Consider the following 19283-nt stretch of genomic DNA (forward strand, 5'->3'; position numbering starts at 1 on the left):
TTTAAGAAAAACACCATATTATGGGATGTCAAAAAAATTGGACAAATTCAAAAAAGTCATACTATGGCATGTTGATTTTTGTCAAAAATGGTCAAATTTTAAAATGCCTAAAAATGCTTAAAATGGCTTTATTATAGTCTGTTGATACATATTAGTTGTGCAGTTTGTCCAGAAATGACAAAAAAAAACTATTATGGGATGTCCAAAAATTGGACAAATTAAAAAAAGTCATACTATAGCATGTATACTTTTGTCAAAAATTGTCAAATTTTGAAAATGCCTAAAATGATTTTAAAAGACTGTCTTTAATTTTGTCTGTTTCGTTTCTAGGTGCAAACAGGCAGAAAATCAAACAAACAAAGACAGTCAAGAAACCATCAACAGTATAAAATCTTTATTGTTGAAATGCAGAAGTAAAGTAGAAGTTTCTCATTCTTACACTTCAGTATTAAAAATAATTTAAATATATTACAAATCCTCAGCCTGAATCTCACAGGACAGAAGAGATGGACAGCAGCTCATTAATATTCTAATTAAAAAATCATTTTTCATGAAACCATCACACTGATTGTGAGCTCTGCCTGTCAGATTTAAGGTTCACTTTCTGTGTAATTATCTTAACGAGCATCCAGCTAACATCGCTCTGTAACAGCTGATTATTTCATCACAGGATATTCTACAGTTATCAAGTTTTATTTTTAATTCACAGAGACCTGAAACATGCATGTTCACTCTGCATCCTGCAGCATGCAGCTTCAGTTCAGAGGGAGATGTCTGAGGACACGTGCAGCTTCTGGCCCGGCTTCCACTTGGCACTGTGGCGCCCGGCGTCCGTCCGTCTGTACGGCTGGTTCCTCAAATCTGAGCAAGACAAGAAGAGACAGATTATTTACCTTTAGTCTAGATAATCTCAGTCTTGTCCAGTATTCAGATTCTTTAAAGCTGTTTTTCGAAGTTGGGGTTATAGCAACTTTGATATATTATAATATACCTCCTTTATAGCAGAAGACACTGGATGTAAAATGTCATACTATAGTATGGAAAAAAATGGAAAAATTTTTTGTCGTTTGTCCAAAAATGACCAAAAAAAACTTTAAAATAGCCTGTTGATCATAGTAATAGTATAATATATCAAAAAATAAAATAAAAACAACAATTTTAGAATATGTCCATGTCGATTTTTGTCAAAAAAAGTCAAATTTTAAAATGCCTAAAATGCTTAAAATTACTTTATTTAAGTCTGTTGATACGTATTAGTTGTATAGTTTGTCCTGAAAAGACAGAAAAACACCAATTATGGGATGTCCAAAAATTGGGCAAATTAAAAAAAGTCATACTATAGCATGTCGATTTTTGTCAAAAATTGTCAAATTTTAAAACGGCTAAAAATGTTTAAAATGACTTTATTATAGTCGGTTGATACATATTAGTTGTGTGGTCTTTCAAGAAAAGACAGAAAAACACCAATTATGGAATGTCCAAAAATTGGACAAATTTTAAAAAGTCATACTATAGCATGTCGATTTTAGTCAGAAATTGTCAAATTTTAAAACGCCTAAAAATGTTTTAAATTACTTTATTATAGTCTGTTGATACATATTAGTTCTATAGTTTGTCCTAAAAAGGACAGAAAAACACCAATTATGGGATTTCCCACAAATTAAAAAAAGTCATACTATAGCATGTCGATTTTTGTTAAAAATGCTCAAATTTTAAAATGCCTAAAAATGCTGAAAGTGATTTTATTATAGTCTGTTGATACATATTAGTTGTATATTTTTGCCAAGAAATGACAAAAAAACAAATTTTGGGATGTCGAAAAATCGGACAAATTAAAAAAAGTCATGCCATACATAGCATCACTTGATTTTTGTCAAAAATGCTCAAATTTTAAGATGCCTAAAATGCTTAGAATTACTTTAAATATAGTCTGTTGATACATATTAGTTGTATTGTTTGTCCAGAAGTGACAGAAAAACACCAATTATGGGACCCCCCCCCCCCAAAAAAAAAAAAGTCATACTATAGCATGGAGCAGTGGAGTAAATAATATACATCTCTATATTGTATCAGTTGGTGGTGGAGTCTATTATGCAAAATTGTCAAACTTAATTTGAGAGCAACTGATATTTCCCCATAAATCAGTGAAAGATGTGAGAGAAAATGTCATTGTGGTGAATAGAGAGAAACTGAGCAGCGAGGGGTTAAACACGTCACCTCGTCACTGAAGACGGAGTCACAGAAGAGACGAGAGGAGCGTTTGGCAGAGCGAGCCGTGAAGGGCACAGACTTCAGAGCTGAAGAGAGACAACAGAGAGACGACAGAGAGAGAGAGGGAAATAAAAGAAGAAGAAGGGAGGAAGCAGTGAAGAAATTAGTCAAAACAGGAGGAAATGTTTAGTGATGCAGCAGTGAAGCTTCCCAAGTTCATTCAGGACGTTTAGCCAGAAGAAAAAGGAGAGAGTAAGGAACTAAAGGAATAATTCAACAGATTTCCATTAAAAGTATTCGATTTATTATGAGTGAGATGAGAATATTGATGTCTGTTTCACTCAGAGCTGGAGTCTCTTTTTGTCTTAAACTCACATGCACTTTATTCTTTGCACATGTATCCTGAGCACTAATGTATTTTGCACTCAGCATAATTGTTTTTATGGTTCTTGTCGTCACCTGGCTGCAGCTAAATGTCTCCTATGGGAGATAATAAAGTTTGACTTAGGGCTGCACAATTAATGGATTTTTTTTTCAGACGTCCTTAGCGACAATAAAAAAAATAAAAAAAAAGCAACTGGCAACAAATCCAGTGACTTTTTCTGGTGTTATTGGAGACTTTTGGAGACGGGGGCCGGCAGCTCGTTAAGAAGAGTAAGAAGGAGTCGAATCGGCACAGTCCTCCTGCAGCAGTCTCTCCCAGCTGTAGAGCCAGAGGGGATGTTAACCCCTTAGCGTCCAGTCTGCAAATTGCTAATAGGCTAACAGTTAGCTCTGTAGCAGTACAGTGTGTATGTGCTGCTGCTGCAGGAGGTGTTCACTTAGTGATCTCTGTTTGTTTACAACAAGCACCGGACACTCTGTGCACAGACTGCTGCTATTGTTTGTTTAAAAGTAGTCGTGATTATCATTTTGACCATAATACTGCAGCCCTAGTTTGACTTGACTTGGCTGCAAAAATATGGGCTTAAATTTGTCTCATTAATGTGATGGGTAATGGGTGATCTACAAATAGTTCTTGATTTGCACATGTTTTTCTATCCACAAATACAAATTTCTAATTTGTAACTTGTATTTTGGTTTTTACAAATAAGTGTGTACATTAGATGGACATTAAATAGAGTGCAGATTTAAGGCACTGGCCTAACTTTTCAGATATTGACTTCCCTCCTAAACTCACAGATTGCCGTCTTTATGTTTCTCTAAGATACATGTTGATTTTTTTCACTTTCACTGATTAAAAAGAGCGGAGCTAACCATGTCCTGATCTTCTTATCTCACTCTCAGAAAATAAAGCAAATAAAGAGAATTTCCCAAACTGTTGACCTGTTCCTTTAAGACGGAGCCCCAGAGGAAACAGGAGCTGTATCCTAAAGTCAAGGAAGGATCCTCAAACAGCTGAATTTGAAGTATTCTACGTTATCGACAGCTGAAGGACTGTCCCAATGTCCAGGATCCTCCAGAGGACAGAGTTCTTCTTTGGCCCAAATCCCAAGGATGCATGTGTGTGTCCTCTGTGCGCTCCGACTACCCATAATGCCTTGCGTACAGCGTTCTACCGAAATATTTAAAAATGGCGAGCGTAGAAACAGCAACGCCGGCAAAGCAATATGCATTTTAATATATTTGTATTTTCAGTTTACACTGAATGTCATCACATAACTTATAAAATGTTTGTTCAAAGTCAAGCAAAAACATATGCATAAACAAATGCCAGAATATTTAGCTAATGATAATAAACGTCATCTTGATACATTGCTGGTTAAGTTGATTGATGCCATCTCAGTTGCTAAAGTTGTTAATTAATTCATATGCAACAGATGATTATGTACTATGTGCAAAGTATATTTAGCTATGCCATTCAGAAAATGATACATTTGTTTATTGTGTTAACAGGGACTGACAGTCCACTATAATCCTTTACTGTTATTTATAAATAACTGTATTTAAACTGCAGCGCTGAATTTAAGCAGGACGTCCAATTAAGCAATGACGCACACCTGCACACTGAAGGCTGCTCCATTTGTGCGTTACACCAGTGAAAGGAAGGATTCTGGCCTCGTCTCTGGAGGACCCGACTCTGAAGGAAGGATCCTACCAAGGAAGCATCCTTGACTTTGGCATACAGCCAGAGTGTGTGTCTACCTGTGATGATGTCCTCGATGGCTCCGTCCTTGCCCTCCCTCACCAGAGGAGACACCGTCTGTCTTTTCTTCAGCTCTGCGATCAGATCCACCTGAGGCAGCCTGGACGCCACACACACCTGAAACAACAAACACACAATCTGATGTTCAGTCACAGCCGGAGATCGTCCTCATGGTGTCTGACAGGAAGCTTTTAAATCTGACTTCTTCTAGAAAAGACTATTTCAGATTACAGCTCACAAGTTTGCATTAAAGTGCTTAATAATCTGTACAACACAAATCATCGGAGGGTTAAGAGTGTCATGAAAAAGACAAAATATTGCAAAGTTGTGTTCTATTGCTTAAGTCTGCAGATTAGAGTATTTCCCCAGCAGCAGATCCATTACAAGAGAAATAAACACAAACAGTAAGAGCATCAGACAAACTAAACACGATTCTTGTTGCATCCTCAGTGTGTGTGTGTGTGTGTGTGTGTGTGCATGCACGCGCACGCTTGGACGGTCATTTATTTTCTCCATAAACAGAAATCTGTTGGTGTGAATCTGAAGCAGTGGGTTTATTTGTCCATATTGTTTTTATATTGGTAGGTTCAGTGCAGAGCTGAGGGATGATTGTCATATATATTGAAACTGAAAAAAACATGAATAAAATAAATGTTAAAAGTGAGAGATTTGTTTGTTTTTTTCAGACACAAAATGACAAAAAAGACACAAAAAGACACAAAATGACAAAAAAAGACACACAATAACCAAATAGACACAACAGACACAAAATTACCAAAAAAGACACAAAAAAGACACAAAATGACAAAAAAAGACACAAATGACCAAAAAAGACACAAAATGACACACAATAACCAAAAAAGACACAAAATGACAAAAAAAGACACAAAATAACTAAAAGAAGAACAACAAAAGACACAAAATTACCAAAAAAGACACAAAATACTGGCAGAATTAAAGCTTGCTTGTTTAATTTTCCTGCTTCAGTGAGTTACTTTCTGAATATGTATATTTTAGAGGAAACTGTCACCTTGTTCCCGGTGACTTCGTGTTTGGGCGGCGTGGACGGAGCGTCACAGTGCAGCCCGTGTCTCTTCCTCTGCTCGTTCTCCTGCTCCGCTTGCTGTCAGACACAAAGTGTTTCAGTTTATCTGCAGCAGAAGGTCAAACGATCTGCACGACATCAGCTCACTGATTGTGCTGCGAGTTTACAGTAACAGCTGCTTCTTGTTCCTGTTATCTGCTCTGTCAGAGAGAGTTATCTGACCTTGTAGGCTTTGATGAAGCGAACAAAAACGGGGAAGAACATGGAGGGCGGAGTGGTTTTAGAGTTCTCTCCGAAATACTCCACAGCAGAGTCGTACGCATCCTGAACACAGAGACAAAACAAGATTCACCTTCATTTCAGCTCAAATAATCAAATAAATAATGTTTTCATACAGCTACACTATCTCTGATATATATATTCAGTGATATTGAATCTGACCTGTGCGGTCTTCCCGTCGGCTGTGAGCGCCTGCAGCAGCTCCGTGTTGCTGCTGAGGAACGTCTGCAGGACACGGTTGTCTTTCTCCACAGAGAACTCCCTCCGGCTCACCTCCAGACCTCGCTCCAGAGCCCGCACGTCCTGCAGGATGCTGTCCAGAGACACTGAGGGGACGAGGTTCAGTTAGACATGATCAGAGGTTAGGATGAACTCCTAGAAACTCCTCTAGATCCCTCTAAACTCCTCTAAACTCTTCTAAACTCCTTAAAACTCCTCTAAACTCCTCTAAACTCCTCTAAACTCCTCCAAACTTCTCCAAACGTCTCCAAACTTCTCCAAACTTCTCCAAACTCTTCCAAACTCCTCTAAACTCCTCTAAACTCCTCTAAACTCTTCTAAACTCCTCCAAACTTCTCCAAACTTCTCCAAACTTCTCTAAACTTCTCTAAACTCCTCTTAACTCCTCCAAACTCCTTTGAACTCTTCCAAACTCCTCTAAACTCTTCTAAACTCCTCCAAACTTCTCCAAACTCCTCTAAACTCCTCTAAACTCCTCTTAACTCTACCAAACTCCTCTGAACTCCTCTAAACTCCTCTTAACTCCTCTAAACTCCTCTAAACTCCTCTGAACTTCTCTAAACTCCTCTTAACTCCTCTTAACTCCTCTTAACTCCTCTAAACTCCTCTAAACTTCTCTGGACTCCTCCAAACTCCTCTTAATTCCACCGAACTCCTCTAAACTTCTCTAAAATCCTCTGAACTCTTCTAAACTCTAAACTTCTCTAGTCTCCTCTAAACTCCTCTGAACTCCTCTGAACTCCTCTCCTCTCCTCACCCATGGCTGCCTTGTCCAGGAAGTGCAGCTCTGTGTAGAAGGAGCACAGCTGAGGGTATTTCTCCTGGATGATGTTGACGATGAAGTGCAGCAGCGTCTGTTTCCTGTCGGTAGATTTTGTGTCCAGCAGCTGCAGAAGATAAGAAGTTAAAACACCAACATGAGGCTCGTCTGATCCCGAGATCTGAAGATCTGAAGAGACGTTTCACTCACCAGGTCTAAACTCTGCAGGCGGAAGCCGTACGCTGCTCCTCGCTTGCTGCTGTTCATGTAGTTTCCAAACGCCAATATGATCTTTACAGCACAAACACACAGGCAGACATATATAAATATATGTTTATGTATACAAGCCAGTATATGTGGTGAAATGTGCAACATTCATTTAGTGCAGCAGTGTGGAGTACAGAAGCTTCCAAAATAAATAAATATATAGATGACCTGATAAATAAAAATAGTATGCCATTAAATGTGCTATAAATATTGTTAAAATAAATGTAGGCATTCATTAATTGATACAATGTGAAATAAAGTGATAAAGGTTTGGTTTCTTTATTTGTTTCTTGTTCATTTTTTCTTTATTTTTTTAATAATAATTCTTAAATGTCAATATTTCAGTTATTTTTCATACACACACACACACACACACACACACACATATATATATATAAACATATTTATTTCATTTATTTACTTATATAGTCATTTTTGTCTTAATTTCCTTCATAGATGACTTAATAAAAATAGTATGCCATTAAATGTGCTATAAATATTATTAAAAATAAATATAGGCATTCATTAATTGATAAAATGTTCTTTATTTGTTTATCATAATTCTTAAATGTCAATACTTCTGTTTGTTTACAGATATATATATATTTTTTTTTTAACAGATTTTTTTACATTTATTTATTTACATAGTCATTTTTGTCTGAATTTCCTGCTTTTTTTTAATCATATCTACTACCCCAAACTTTTTCTTTCTGTATTATTTTCCTTATATATTTCTTAAATAAATAAGTACATAAATTATTCATACGTATATAAACTGTGCTGTACTCACCTCCAGGATTTTCTTCAGCTTGCTGGAAGATTTGATCGACATTGAGGCGGCGATGATGGCGTTCAGTTGCTGCAAGAAGAGTTAAAAGTATTAAAGATTATTTTTGGATTTCTCAGCCAAACATAAAAACGCAGATTTAATTAGTCTGCCATGTTTCATTAACATTTAGTCTTGTCTGTCTTTTTGCTTTTTCTTGTTTTATTTATACTGTGCAATTTTAAACTGCTGCACCCACCCCGTTTAATTATTTAAAAAACATGTATTTAATTAATTTCCTTCAAGTATTATGGGTCTGTTTATTATTCTAATATTCACATAATTAATGTGAAGAAATACAAAACAGACTAGTTACCACTTTGTGGAAGTTAAAGAAATTATATAAATACTTGTTCTCAATAAGTAATTAGTAATAGGAGTTATCACTTCTTTAGACAAACATCTTTGTATCATGAAACACTTAGTTAACTGTATTGTGTGACAGTGTGTATAAATTAGAAATCCTTAATTGTAAATGAAGGAAAAACAGAATCTCTGTGTTTTATTAATTTTTCTGTCAAACTTTTCTTTCATTTTCCAAAATCATGTTTTTTATTACAAAGGTAATAGTAATTATTATTACAAGGTAAAAATAAATCAAAATGCTTTATGGTTTTAAGAATGAAACATCTGTTTCTGCAGGTTTTGCAAGTGAATTCTCCAGTGAAAGTTGTTAGTTCTGTTTTTTTCTACTTGATGTGTGTAAAATGTATGACATATAATCATGGAACTATTTCCTGGCGGAGGAACACGTTTCTCTTGTGCAGTTTCTGATGTTTCTGGACTCTTGCTGCCTTCCTCTGATGAAAAAGTTGAAATCGCTGAACTCACGGGCTGAATGAGCTGCACGCTGTCGGGGAAGTTCCCCATGAAGGTGAGCGTGCTGATTCGTTGGGAGAGCCGTGGGATCTTGCTGAAGCGCACCATGAAGCGGTCCTCCTCGCTGAGCTCGTCCAGGGGCCTGCCCTCACACTCGTAGTTGTGGATGAGCTTCATCTCGTACTCTGTGGGGATGAAACGCTCCAGCAGCTCCAGGAAGTCCAGGCTCAGAGCCCTCTGGTTGTACCTGCGTGGAATAATAAAGAGACAGTTCACTGTAAAAAAAGTCTGTAGATTTTACAGTGAAAAACTGCTAAACCATGACAGTAAAAGACCGTAAAATGATAAATGAGTTAATTCAGTTTCAGTAAAAATGAAACACCGTAAATGTATACATCAGACAAAACAGTATTTTTTTCATTTTTATTTTTTTACAGTTTTTAGATTTCTCCACTGTAAAATACACTGTAATATGTATTTAATGTAAAATATATACAAGCCACCACTGAAGTTTTTGTATTTATCCTTTGAAAAAATACTTTTTCTCACTGATAAACACCACATCTCTTACAAAAATATACTGTAATATTTAATGGTAAAATCTTTAATATATGAGTTTTCATTTATAAAGTATTTTCTTGTCAGTCTTAGCGTTTCTTTTGATGGATAAACCTTTTATTCATACAGTAATAAATGGAATAAAATGGCAGTCTTAAACGTGAAATCAACTGTGCCAATATCTTTTTACCGTAATATTAAAAAAAGTTGCACCGTATTTATTACGGCAAAGTTCTGGCAACCACAGCTGCCAGTTTTTTACCGTAAAAACACTTTTTTTACAGTGTAGAATAAAAGGTTCTGTTTCATCCTCAGATTATTATTATTATTATTATTATTATTATATGTTACATACGTCTCGATGGCGCAGCAGATGTCTGATGCAGCCATGCCCTCCTTGCGCAGGGTGATGGCCAGGTTCTTGGCCCTGTTGGGCTCCATCAGAGACACTTTACTGGGAGTCTTGTGGGCCAGTTTCATCTTCAGGGTCCCCAGCTCCACAGGGGCCGACTGGGCCTTCGTCTTAAACTGCTCCTCGAAGGAGGACATGTTGAGCTCCTGAGACGATTCAAGGAGGAGACAGAGAGAAATGTTCAAAGGTTAAATACAACTCATTCAATGAGAAATCCTCTAACAGAGCTTCACACAGCTGGTCATTGGGCTCCATATATTTTGTTTCGCAGAAACAAGAATGAGATTCAATAATTTTACAGTAGAATTGGAATAAATGAACTTCAGTTATTTAAAATTATCATGAGATAATGTGATAATGTATTATTCTTAGAGTTAACTGTATTGTGTGACAGTGTGTATAAGTTAGAAATCCTTAATTGTAAATTAAGTAAAAATAGAATCTCTGTGTTTAATTTATTTTTCTCCATCAGTCCAACAGTTGTCTGCTTGTTTTGATTGGCTGTCTTTTCTTTAATTTGCCAAAATCATGTTTTTTATTACAAAATCAAGGTAAAAATAAATCAAAATTCTTTATGGTTTTAAGAATGAAAAATCTGTTTCTGCAGGTTTTGCAAGTGAATTCTCCAGTGAAAGTTGTTATTTTTGTTTTATATTTTCCATGTTCAAAACCTAGAAATGACATTTTTTGCACTTAATTTATATAATGATTCATGCATTCATACTGAATGAATACAGTGGTTAAAAAGATTGTTAGATTTTGATTCATCGTTGCAAAAAATCCATTTGTTTTCATGTCAAATATCCAAGAATTTGGAGAAATACAGATTTGTTTGATATATTGGAGGAGTAAATTCACTTCAGTTTATTGTTCAGTGGCAGATAGTGAGGGGCTGAAGTAGTTTGAACTGAGTTTCATGTGTGATTCAGACCTGCAGGACGAACTCGTCGTCCAGCTCGTTAAAGATGGTTCCTGCCACCTGGTTGGATTTTAACGCCTGCCAGTTCAACAGCGGGAGACGGTATTTAGTCTGGATCGGCTTCTTCTGTTTACAACCTGCAGGAAAAATATGCATCTTAATAACCAGAAAGTAGTTTTTGCTAGAGTCTTCTCTAGTTTTTGCTTTTGTAATATGGTGTATGATTTTACTCAGTCATTTGTTAGCAGATAAATGACATTTATCTGCTATAAAACAACAACAATTTTGTCAAATTTTTTTGGGAAAATAACACACTGCTAAAACAAAAACGGGTCGACCTGCAGCTTTCCACTGCTGGTTAAAATAACGTGACAGTTTCAGAATTTAACCTCTAAATCAGGGGTCTCAAACTCAAATTACCTGGGGGCTGCTGGAGGCGGTATCAAAATGACCAAAAAAAGACACTAAATTACTTTAAAAAGACACAAAATGACCAAAAAAAGACACAAATATTACAAAAAAAAACACAGAATTACCAAAAAAGACACAAAATTATTTAAAAAAGACACAAAATTACCCAAAAAAGACACAAAATTACCCAAAAAAGACAGAAAAAAACTAAATTACTTAAAAAAGAAACAAAATGACCAAAAAAAGACACAGAATTATCAAAAAATACACAAAATTATTAAAAAAGACACAAAATGACCGAAATAAGACACAAAATGACCCCCAAAATACACAAAATGACCGAAAAAGACACAAGATGACCGAAAAAGACACAAAATGATTATAAAAATATGACAATTATTTAAAAAAGACACAAAATTATTAAAAAAGACACTTAATTATTTTAAAAAAGACAAAAAATTATTTGAAAAATAAACAAAATTACCAAAAAAAAGACACAAAATTTCCAAAATAAGTTATTAAAGGGACCTTCCACACACAACACGGTAAAGTGCCATAGATATAAAACTTTCATATCAAGGTGGGAGCCACAAAATATTGTCACGGGGGCCGCAATTGGCCCGCGGGCCGCAAGTTTGAGACCCCTGGTCTAAATGAAACATTTTCCCTCAAGTTTTTCCTGCTTGGACTCACCTGAGCTCCCATCAGGCCCCTCCCCTGACGGCTGGGTCAAACCACCTGCAGGAGGCTGCGGGGGAGGAGGAGCCGCTGGAGGGGGAGGAGGAGGAGGAGGAGGAGTTCCAGCTGAACCAGGAGGAGGAGGAGGAGGAGGAGGAGGAGGAGGTGGTGGAGGTGGAGGAGGTGCTGGAACTGTAGCTGACTGCAGAGGAACCTCAGAGGGAGGAGGCTGAGGGTCTGAGGAGGGAGGAGCCTCCTCCTCCTCCTCCTTTTTACCTGAATCTGTTTCTTCTTTAGCTGTTGGGAAGAAACCAAACTGTTACTGTTAACTCTCATCTCTGTGCTTTTATAAACTGGAGTCATAAAACCTCAAGATGATGTTTTATGGATCTGTTATTTCCCCAGAAAGAAAACAAGTTCAGTTGTTACAGAAAACACCTGAATGAAATAAAAAGGCTGCTGGAAATTCAGACACGCTCTCCTGCAGGAGTACAACTTTAACAATGAATCAATGAGTGGAAACTTTCCATGTGAATTAACAGGAATAAACTGGAAATTTACAAAATTATTCTCCCAGACGTGATTCTACTAACTCTAAAAGTTCTACTCACTAAAATGCATTGGTTTTTTAAATTTTGAAAATTTCCAAAATTCAAAAAACTCAACTCCCCATGTAAAGTTTCTGGAAATTTACCAGAAATGTTCCACCCCTTTGCAACCCTAGTGATGTTAGAAAGTTTGTTAATGAAATATATCTTTATAGATTTTATACAAACTGTCCATAATGAAACAGAAGGGAAGAGTTTCAAGCTGCTTCAGACTTTTCTTGTAGATGAGACAGGAAAGATTCGGGTTTATATCAGGTCAGAAAGAGACGTTTTTATTCTCTTCTAATCTGTTTCTGGCTGTAATAAACGCCTCCCACTCTCACATGTTGCGTTGCTTTAACATGCAGCTGCACACAAACAGATGAATCAGTCTGTCATGAGTCACACAGTGAATTCAATAAGCTCATTTAATGCTTTCATCTTATTTCTAATTTATCATAAGATGATGTGGGAGCAGCCGGATACACTGAAGGTCAAAGCACAATTTTATTTATTATTAAATGTGGCTCATGAATGTGTTTTCAGTTCCAGAGCCGGAAAAAAATCAGAAGATACACAAATTAATTTTCATCTCTCAGTCAGCTGTTTAACTGTGGCATCACTTGACACAAAAAAATCCTTCTGAACCTGAAATAAACCTTGAAGAGAAATGAAACACTCATTGAGTGTGCACACTATATTCTCTCCACCAACTTCTTCCTTTTTATTCTTCCGTTTGTTCCGTGTTTTTTTCAGTCGACTACTCCTATTTTTGGTTGCTCATACACTAAAAAGGTATTAAATCGACCGGCTCGGCCATGACAAGTGTGCTTTGACTTTTCTAAGGGTTTTGGCAAACGGTTTTCAAATTATTTGGCAAAAAAATTCCAAGAAATCCCCCCAATGTTACCCTATGGAGAGGTTAGAGTGGATGACATCATCACTAGAGTGTAGAGGGAGAGAAAAATTTGTCAAAAAATAAATTTGGAAACTGCGCTCAAGGCCGCAGATACCACTCTACAGTAATAATTTATACCTAGAAACGTAGGAAAATTGGTCTTCTCCCTCACATAGGTCTGCTAAAGCTGTCACAGTTATAGTTTGGGCGTAGGACGCACAGATGATCCACCAACACGCACCCACAGCCTCATAGACCGCCATGGTAAAACGGAGGGAACATCTCTGGAGGATAGCAGAGGTACCAGTTTCTTCTAATCGCTCTAAAAAAACAATTTCTTCATTTTTCTTCACAAAACACATATGTAGACGTTCAGGAAGAACTCAGTCGATTGACTCAGTCTGTTCGAGGGGAACTTTCAGCTGTTGTTCTCTCTCTCTCTCAGTGGCGTCACTGATTCTTCTCTCTCACAGACAGAGAGACACAGGCCAGAGTCAAGAAAACTCAAAATTTCTTTCGAATTGTTCTAGTTATCTTTTCTGTCTCATCTACAGGAAGACAGTGTGAAGCAGCTTGAATTTACATTTACATTTTACATTTAGTCATTTGGCAGACGCTTTTATCCAAAGCGACTTACAGGAAGAGTAAAAACAAACAATCAAGGTATAGTGCAATAAGAGCTATTAGTGCATCAATAAGTGCTAGTGACAATTCTTTGAGGAGGAGAATTATCGTGTGGTGCTAAGAAGGAAGATGCTCTCTGAAGAGCTGGGTCTTCAGGAGTTTTTTAAAGGTAGAGAGGGACGCCCCTGCTCTGGTTGGAACTGGTAGTGTGTTCCACCAGCGGGGAACAAGAAATGCAAAGAGTCTGGATTGCCTTGGACCAACGCAATCCTTCATCCTGCAGGAGATCCTACAGGTAACCTGGAGGCTCTGACCTGTGTGTGTGACGTGCTGGATGACGGGGACCACCTGGAGCTCCAGCTGACCGGAGGAGGAGTGCTGCAGCCGGACGAGGCCTCGCTCCACCAGAGCCTGAACTTTGACCTCCAGCTCCTGCAGGGCCTGCATGGACCGGTCCCGCTCCCTCTCTCGCTCCCTCTCTCTCTCTCGCTCCAGCTCGCTCTCTCTCTCTCGCTGCTGCAGGACGCTCACCTGAGAGCACGACTCACGCAGACCCTCCTGCAGCACACACACACACACACAGATTACACTATTTTTGTAGCTCTGGCCAACAGTTACATATCATTGTTTCCCACAGGATTTTATGAGCGGACCATCTAGGGCATGGGTCTCAAACTTGCGTTTTATATGAATGGCACTTTACCGTGTTGTGTGTGGAAGGTCCCTTTAATTACATTTTTTGGTAATTTTGTGCCTTTTTTTGGTAATTTTGTGGGGTTTTTTTGGTCATCTAGTTTATTTTTTAAGTAATTTAGTTTTTTCTGTCATTTTGTGTCTTTTTTGGTCATTTTATGTCTTTTTAAAAATAATTTTGTGTCTTTTTTTAAATAATTTTGTGTCTTTTTCTGTGATTCTCTGTATTTTTTGGTCTTTGTTTGTCTTTTTTTTTTGTCATTTTGTATCCTTACAGGAAAGTAATTTGTCACAGTTTAGCTTTTTGTGATTAACACAACTTTAATTGTTAGCTAATGTTATGGCAGGCCGTTCTCACATACTGATTTGTTCATCAAACACAGGAAAGTTACATGTAAGATCTCAGACTGTGTTAAAGTGAAATAAATGCTCTACTGTGTTACCTTTAACTGATAACAAAAAATAAAAAACAGAGATTAAATAGAGCTGGGTTACCTATTTCAGTTATGACATGTTGGTATTAGCCTCACCTGTATGACCTGATCAATACTTTTCACTTTGACTTACAGTCATTTTGTTTCTACTACAAATAAATCTGATGTACTTTTGGGTTGATTGATCCTTTAATTACTTTAGTTTTTATCAGTGTTCTCAATATATTTGCTGCAACCACCATAAAAGATGCAACTGCTGCCGAAAGTTATGAAAATAAAAATGAAAGACAAAGAAAAGAGAACAATGGTGTACTGTACCTTTAAGAGCTCCACTTCTTTGGTGGTCTGAATGAGTTTCTTCTCCATTTCTGACGCTTTCTCCATCGCCTCCTTCTCGTTCTCCTGCAGCCTCAAGTTCAGCTGGAACACAAAGAGTAAACTTATGATCACCTTCATACACACTGTAGACATCTGGCTTAAACTGGACAAAAGTCTTTTTACAACCACAGCACTGACACATGAAACAGAATGTTGCTATGATTAAACTTACAGATTTTTCTGGTTTTGTCACAACGTAAATCGTCACCCTGTTGAAATAATCGCCTAACTCATTTGGCAGGAAACACAAAAAACTTCACCAAAAGTGTAACATATGACATTTATTGATCATTTCACTCAAAAAGGATGTAACAAAGGATGGCTATTGGCATAGTAATAACACTGTGTGTAAATTATGTAACTTAAGAGAAATAAATGACTTAGGCAATTTTTTGAACATGCCTTTGTGACTTATGCAAGATATGGTGACACTTTATTTTGAAGGTGTCTACATAAGAGTCACACAAGCCTGTCAGAAACATGACATGACAAGTATCATGAGCATTAATGTTACTTCAAAGTGTCATTAATGTTCATGACACATCCCATGTCATGTTTATGACACGCTCATGTCACTCTTATGTAGACACATTCAAAATAAAGTGTTACCATATCTTGCTTCTTTAGTCACAAAGGCATGTTCAAAAAATTGCCTAAGTCACTTTTTATTTTGACTTAGGCATAATAAATCCGCTTAAGTCACACACTTGACGTAGGCCATTATCTTAAAGGGGAAAAATCACATGATCTGATCAACTGAGGATCTAGGCGATTTTAAAAACCAATTTTGACAAAAAATGACTTAGGCGATTATTTTAAAAGTGTGACGAAACAAACAAATAACAACATAATATATGACATATGTTAAGTCGTTTTTAGACATTTTAATGTGGAAAAGGTACACATTGAACTTTTAAACACCTGATAAATTAAATTGGATTTTAAATCAGTGAATGTGTATCACTTTAAGCTTCAATCTTAAAAAATGTTTTTCTGTAGATGAGACTTATTACGATGTGTTATCTCTGTGTGTGTGTGTGTGTGTGTGTGTGTGTACCTGTGTGTTGTGCTCCTGCAGCTCCTCCATGTGCTCCAGCAGAGCGTTCTTGGTCTCTGCGTCCTCCAGCAGAGCACCGACGTCGAACACATTGTCCAGGTACGCCTGGATCTGCACCAGCAGCCGCTCGCTCTCCGTCAGCTTCAGATTCTGCTCACACACAACAAAAAACACAATATTTACAGAACTATTATATATATATATATATATATATATATATATATATATATATATATTATTGGAGTATTATTATTGATGCATTTATGTTAGGAGTATTTTATTGTGTTCAATTTTAACTACTTAATAAAATGTTATTAGGTTTAGTTTAAAAATGATGTCTAATCACTTTAAAATAATCATGTTTTCCAAGTTACAAAAACAACCACAATATAGGAAAATATAAGAAAAACAATGAACAAAAAGGAACTGCATCTGTCAGCTAAATGTAGCGGAGTAAAAAGAAAAATATTTACCTCTAAATGTAGTGAAATAGAAGAATAAAGTTACATAAATAAAGTGCAGTACAGTACTGAAAATGATTTAACAGCAGAATGAATAAAAAGTTGAATGATGTTGAATGTGCAGGTTGAGAGAGATCTTGCCTCCAGGAAGCCGTCCAGCCCGTGGCGGGTGAACTCGTACTGCAGATAAACTCTGAAGTTCATGTTTTCCACAGAGTGAACCACGATGTTGATGAACTGCATACAGGCCACCTGGTGGACAGACACAGGAACTGCAGGCTCACAGACAGAAACTCATCCACAAATACAAACAGCCACTAAAATAAATAATCACATCAGTCACTACAAAGACCTGAAAAACATTCTTACACTTAAATTATCAAACAGTTATTTTTCCTTCCATTGGACAAATAATTTGATGAAAAAAAATAGTGTTTATGTGATGACTCCAGTTTCTCAAATGTAGGAATGTACATGATTTCATTTTTTTTTTTAACTTTTATTTATTTTGTTACTTTTTTCTTAAATTATTGTTTCGAGGATCTGGAAGTGTTTAAATAATGTTGATCTTTTATTGACATTATTATTATTATTATTATTATTATTATTATTATTATTATTATTATTATTATTATTATTATTGTTGTTGTTGTTATTATTATTATTTTTATTTTATTTACTTAATTTATTGTATTTATATTGTAAACTTTTATTCAGTTTTACTTTATCTGTTGGTATTTTTTATCATTTTTAATATATATATTTTTGCCTTCTTATCAACTTTATTTGTCTTCTTCGGTAGAAAGAAAGAAGTGTCTATTACTTTATTTTACAGAGTTGTTCATTAAAAATGTTGCTGTCTGCTATTGCTTAATTTTTTTAAATACACAAAATCTATAATTGTCGATTACATTTTAAATTTTTATTCAATTATTTTCTTTATATACTGACCTTTTTTTTGTAAGTTGTCAATCAGTGTTTCCCAAAGCTTGAGATGAAGTTTTTAAAATATCGTGTTTCTCCAAAACTCACAAATAGTCAGAAAATATTCACATCTAAGAAACTGAAATCAGAGAATTTAGTTGTTGTTTTTTGGAAAAATTCTTATTTTGGGTGTCAGTGTTTCTATTTGAAACTGAAATACTAGTTTTAAATCAACAATAAAAAGAATTGAACTGAACGGTGACACCCTTATTATATAAAGTATAACCTCATGCAGTTTTCTCTTTGTGCTCTTCAGTTTTACCATAAAGTCCAGGTTGCTGTCTTCATGGCAGAAATACTCCATGAGCTTCTCGAAGCGACTTTTCTCTCCACAAACCTGAAACATGATATCACATCAGCAGGAAGATAAATAAAGTGTAAAAACTTCAACTGTCTTCACCTTCTGCATACACACGGGGGCAGTGTGCTCACAGAAACAAGTTCAAATCTATCTATCTATCTATCTATCTATCTATCTATCTATCTATCTATCTATCTATCTATCTATCTATCTATCTATCTATCTATCTATCTATCTATCTATCTATCTATCTGTCTGTCAATCTATCTGTCTGTCTGTGTATTTTAGCAAATGTGATGTAGTAAAGCTGTGCAGGGAATAATTTCTTGCTGTTGTTTCTTGGAAATCTGCAGTTTTTAATGTAGTTTCAGGTTCAGTTTGGGGACAAACAGAAATAATGATAATAATAAAACCAAGCAGGATAATTGCTGTGTTACACACAGTCAAATCTCTTTTTCCTCTATTACATAAACAAATCTTCAGCATCTTCAGGGAGAAGCAGAAAGTGTGTAAATGCTGAGTGTGTCCGTGTCTCGTCATGTAGAGTGTCTCTGTGTGTTTGTGGTCCCCCCCCCCCCCCCCCCCCCTCCTCCCCCTCTCTGCCCACTCATGTCCACTAAATAATGCAGCACCAACCTGACAGCCTGCAGAGCCCAAACAACCCACGATCTGCTGCTGAGACACATGAGACAGAGCTGGCCCCACGCCCACCACACGCCTCCACTACTATACCACACTACACTACTACACTACACTACACTACACTACTACACTACTACACTACACTACACTACTACACTACTACACTACACTACACTACACTACTACACTACACTACTATACTACTACACTACACTACACTACACTACACTACACTACACTACTACACTACTACACTACACTACACTACTACACTACACTACACTACTACACTACACTAGACTACTACACTACACTACACTACACTACACTACACTACACTACTACACTACTACACTACACTACACTACACTACACTACACTACTACACTACTACACTACACTACACTACACTACTACACTACACTACTATACTACTACACTACACTACACTACACTACACTACACTACTACACTACACTACACTACTACACTACACTAGACTACTACACTACACTACACTACACTACACTACACTACTACACTACTACACTACACTACACTACACTACTACACTACTACACTACACTACACTACACTACACTACACTACTACACTACACTACACTACACTACACTACACTACTACACTACTAC

The 19283-nt window shown here is 36.5% G+C and overlaps 1 protein-coding gene across 1 annotated transcript in view; it reads right to left on the minus strand.

Moving 5' to 3' along the window:
• Positions 1–387: 387 nt before the first annotated feature.
• Positions 388–19283, minus strand: part of LOC131958924 (formin-like protein 1) — a 46637-nt gene continuing 27741 nt past the window's right edge. The window contains exons 11-28 of the mRNA XM_059323996.1: positions 17950–18024; positions 16845–16955; positions 16243–16392; positions 15126–15227; positions 13995–14238; positions 11587–11868; positions 10495–10619; positions 9507–9709; positions 8606–8840; positions 7739–7807; positions 6892–6972; positions 6679–6808; positions 5844–6007; positions 5625–5726; positions 5388–5480; positions 4357–4474; positions 2218–2297; positions 388–861 (exon numbers count right to left, since the gene is read on the minus strand). Coding sequence (XP_059179979.1) covers positions 856–861; positions 2218–2297; positions 4357–4474; positions 5388–5480; positions 5625–5726; positions 5844–6007; positions 6679–6808; positions 6892–6972; positions 7739–7807; positions 8606–8840; positions 9507–9709; positions 10495–10619; positions 11587–11868; positions 13995–14238; positions 15126–15227; positions 16243–16392; positions 16845–16955; positions 17950–18024 — 2370 coding nt within the window. The 3' untranslated portion in view covers positions 388–855. The remainder of the gene's footprint in view (positions 862–2217; positions 2298–4356; positions 4475–5387; positions 5481–5624; positions 5727–5843; positions 6008–6678; positions 6809–6891; positions 6973–7738; positions 7808–8605; positions 8841–9506; positions 9710–10494; positions 10620–11586; positions 11869–13994; positions 14239–15125; positions 15228–16242; positions 16393–16844; positions 16956–17949; positions 18025–19283) is intronic.

The sequence above is a fragment of the Centropristis striata genome, chromosome 21 (genome assembly GCF_030273125.1).
Source record: "Centropristis striata isolate RG_2023a ecotype Rhode Island chromosome 21, C.striata_1.0, whole genome shotgun sequence".
NCBI lineage: Eukaryota > Metazoa > Chordata > Actinopteri > Perciformes > Serranidae > Centropristis > Centropristis striata.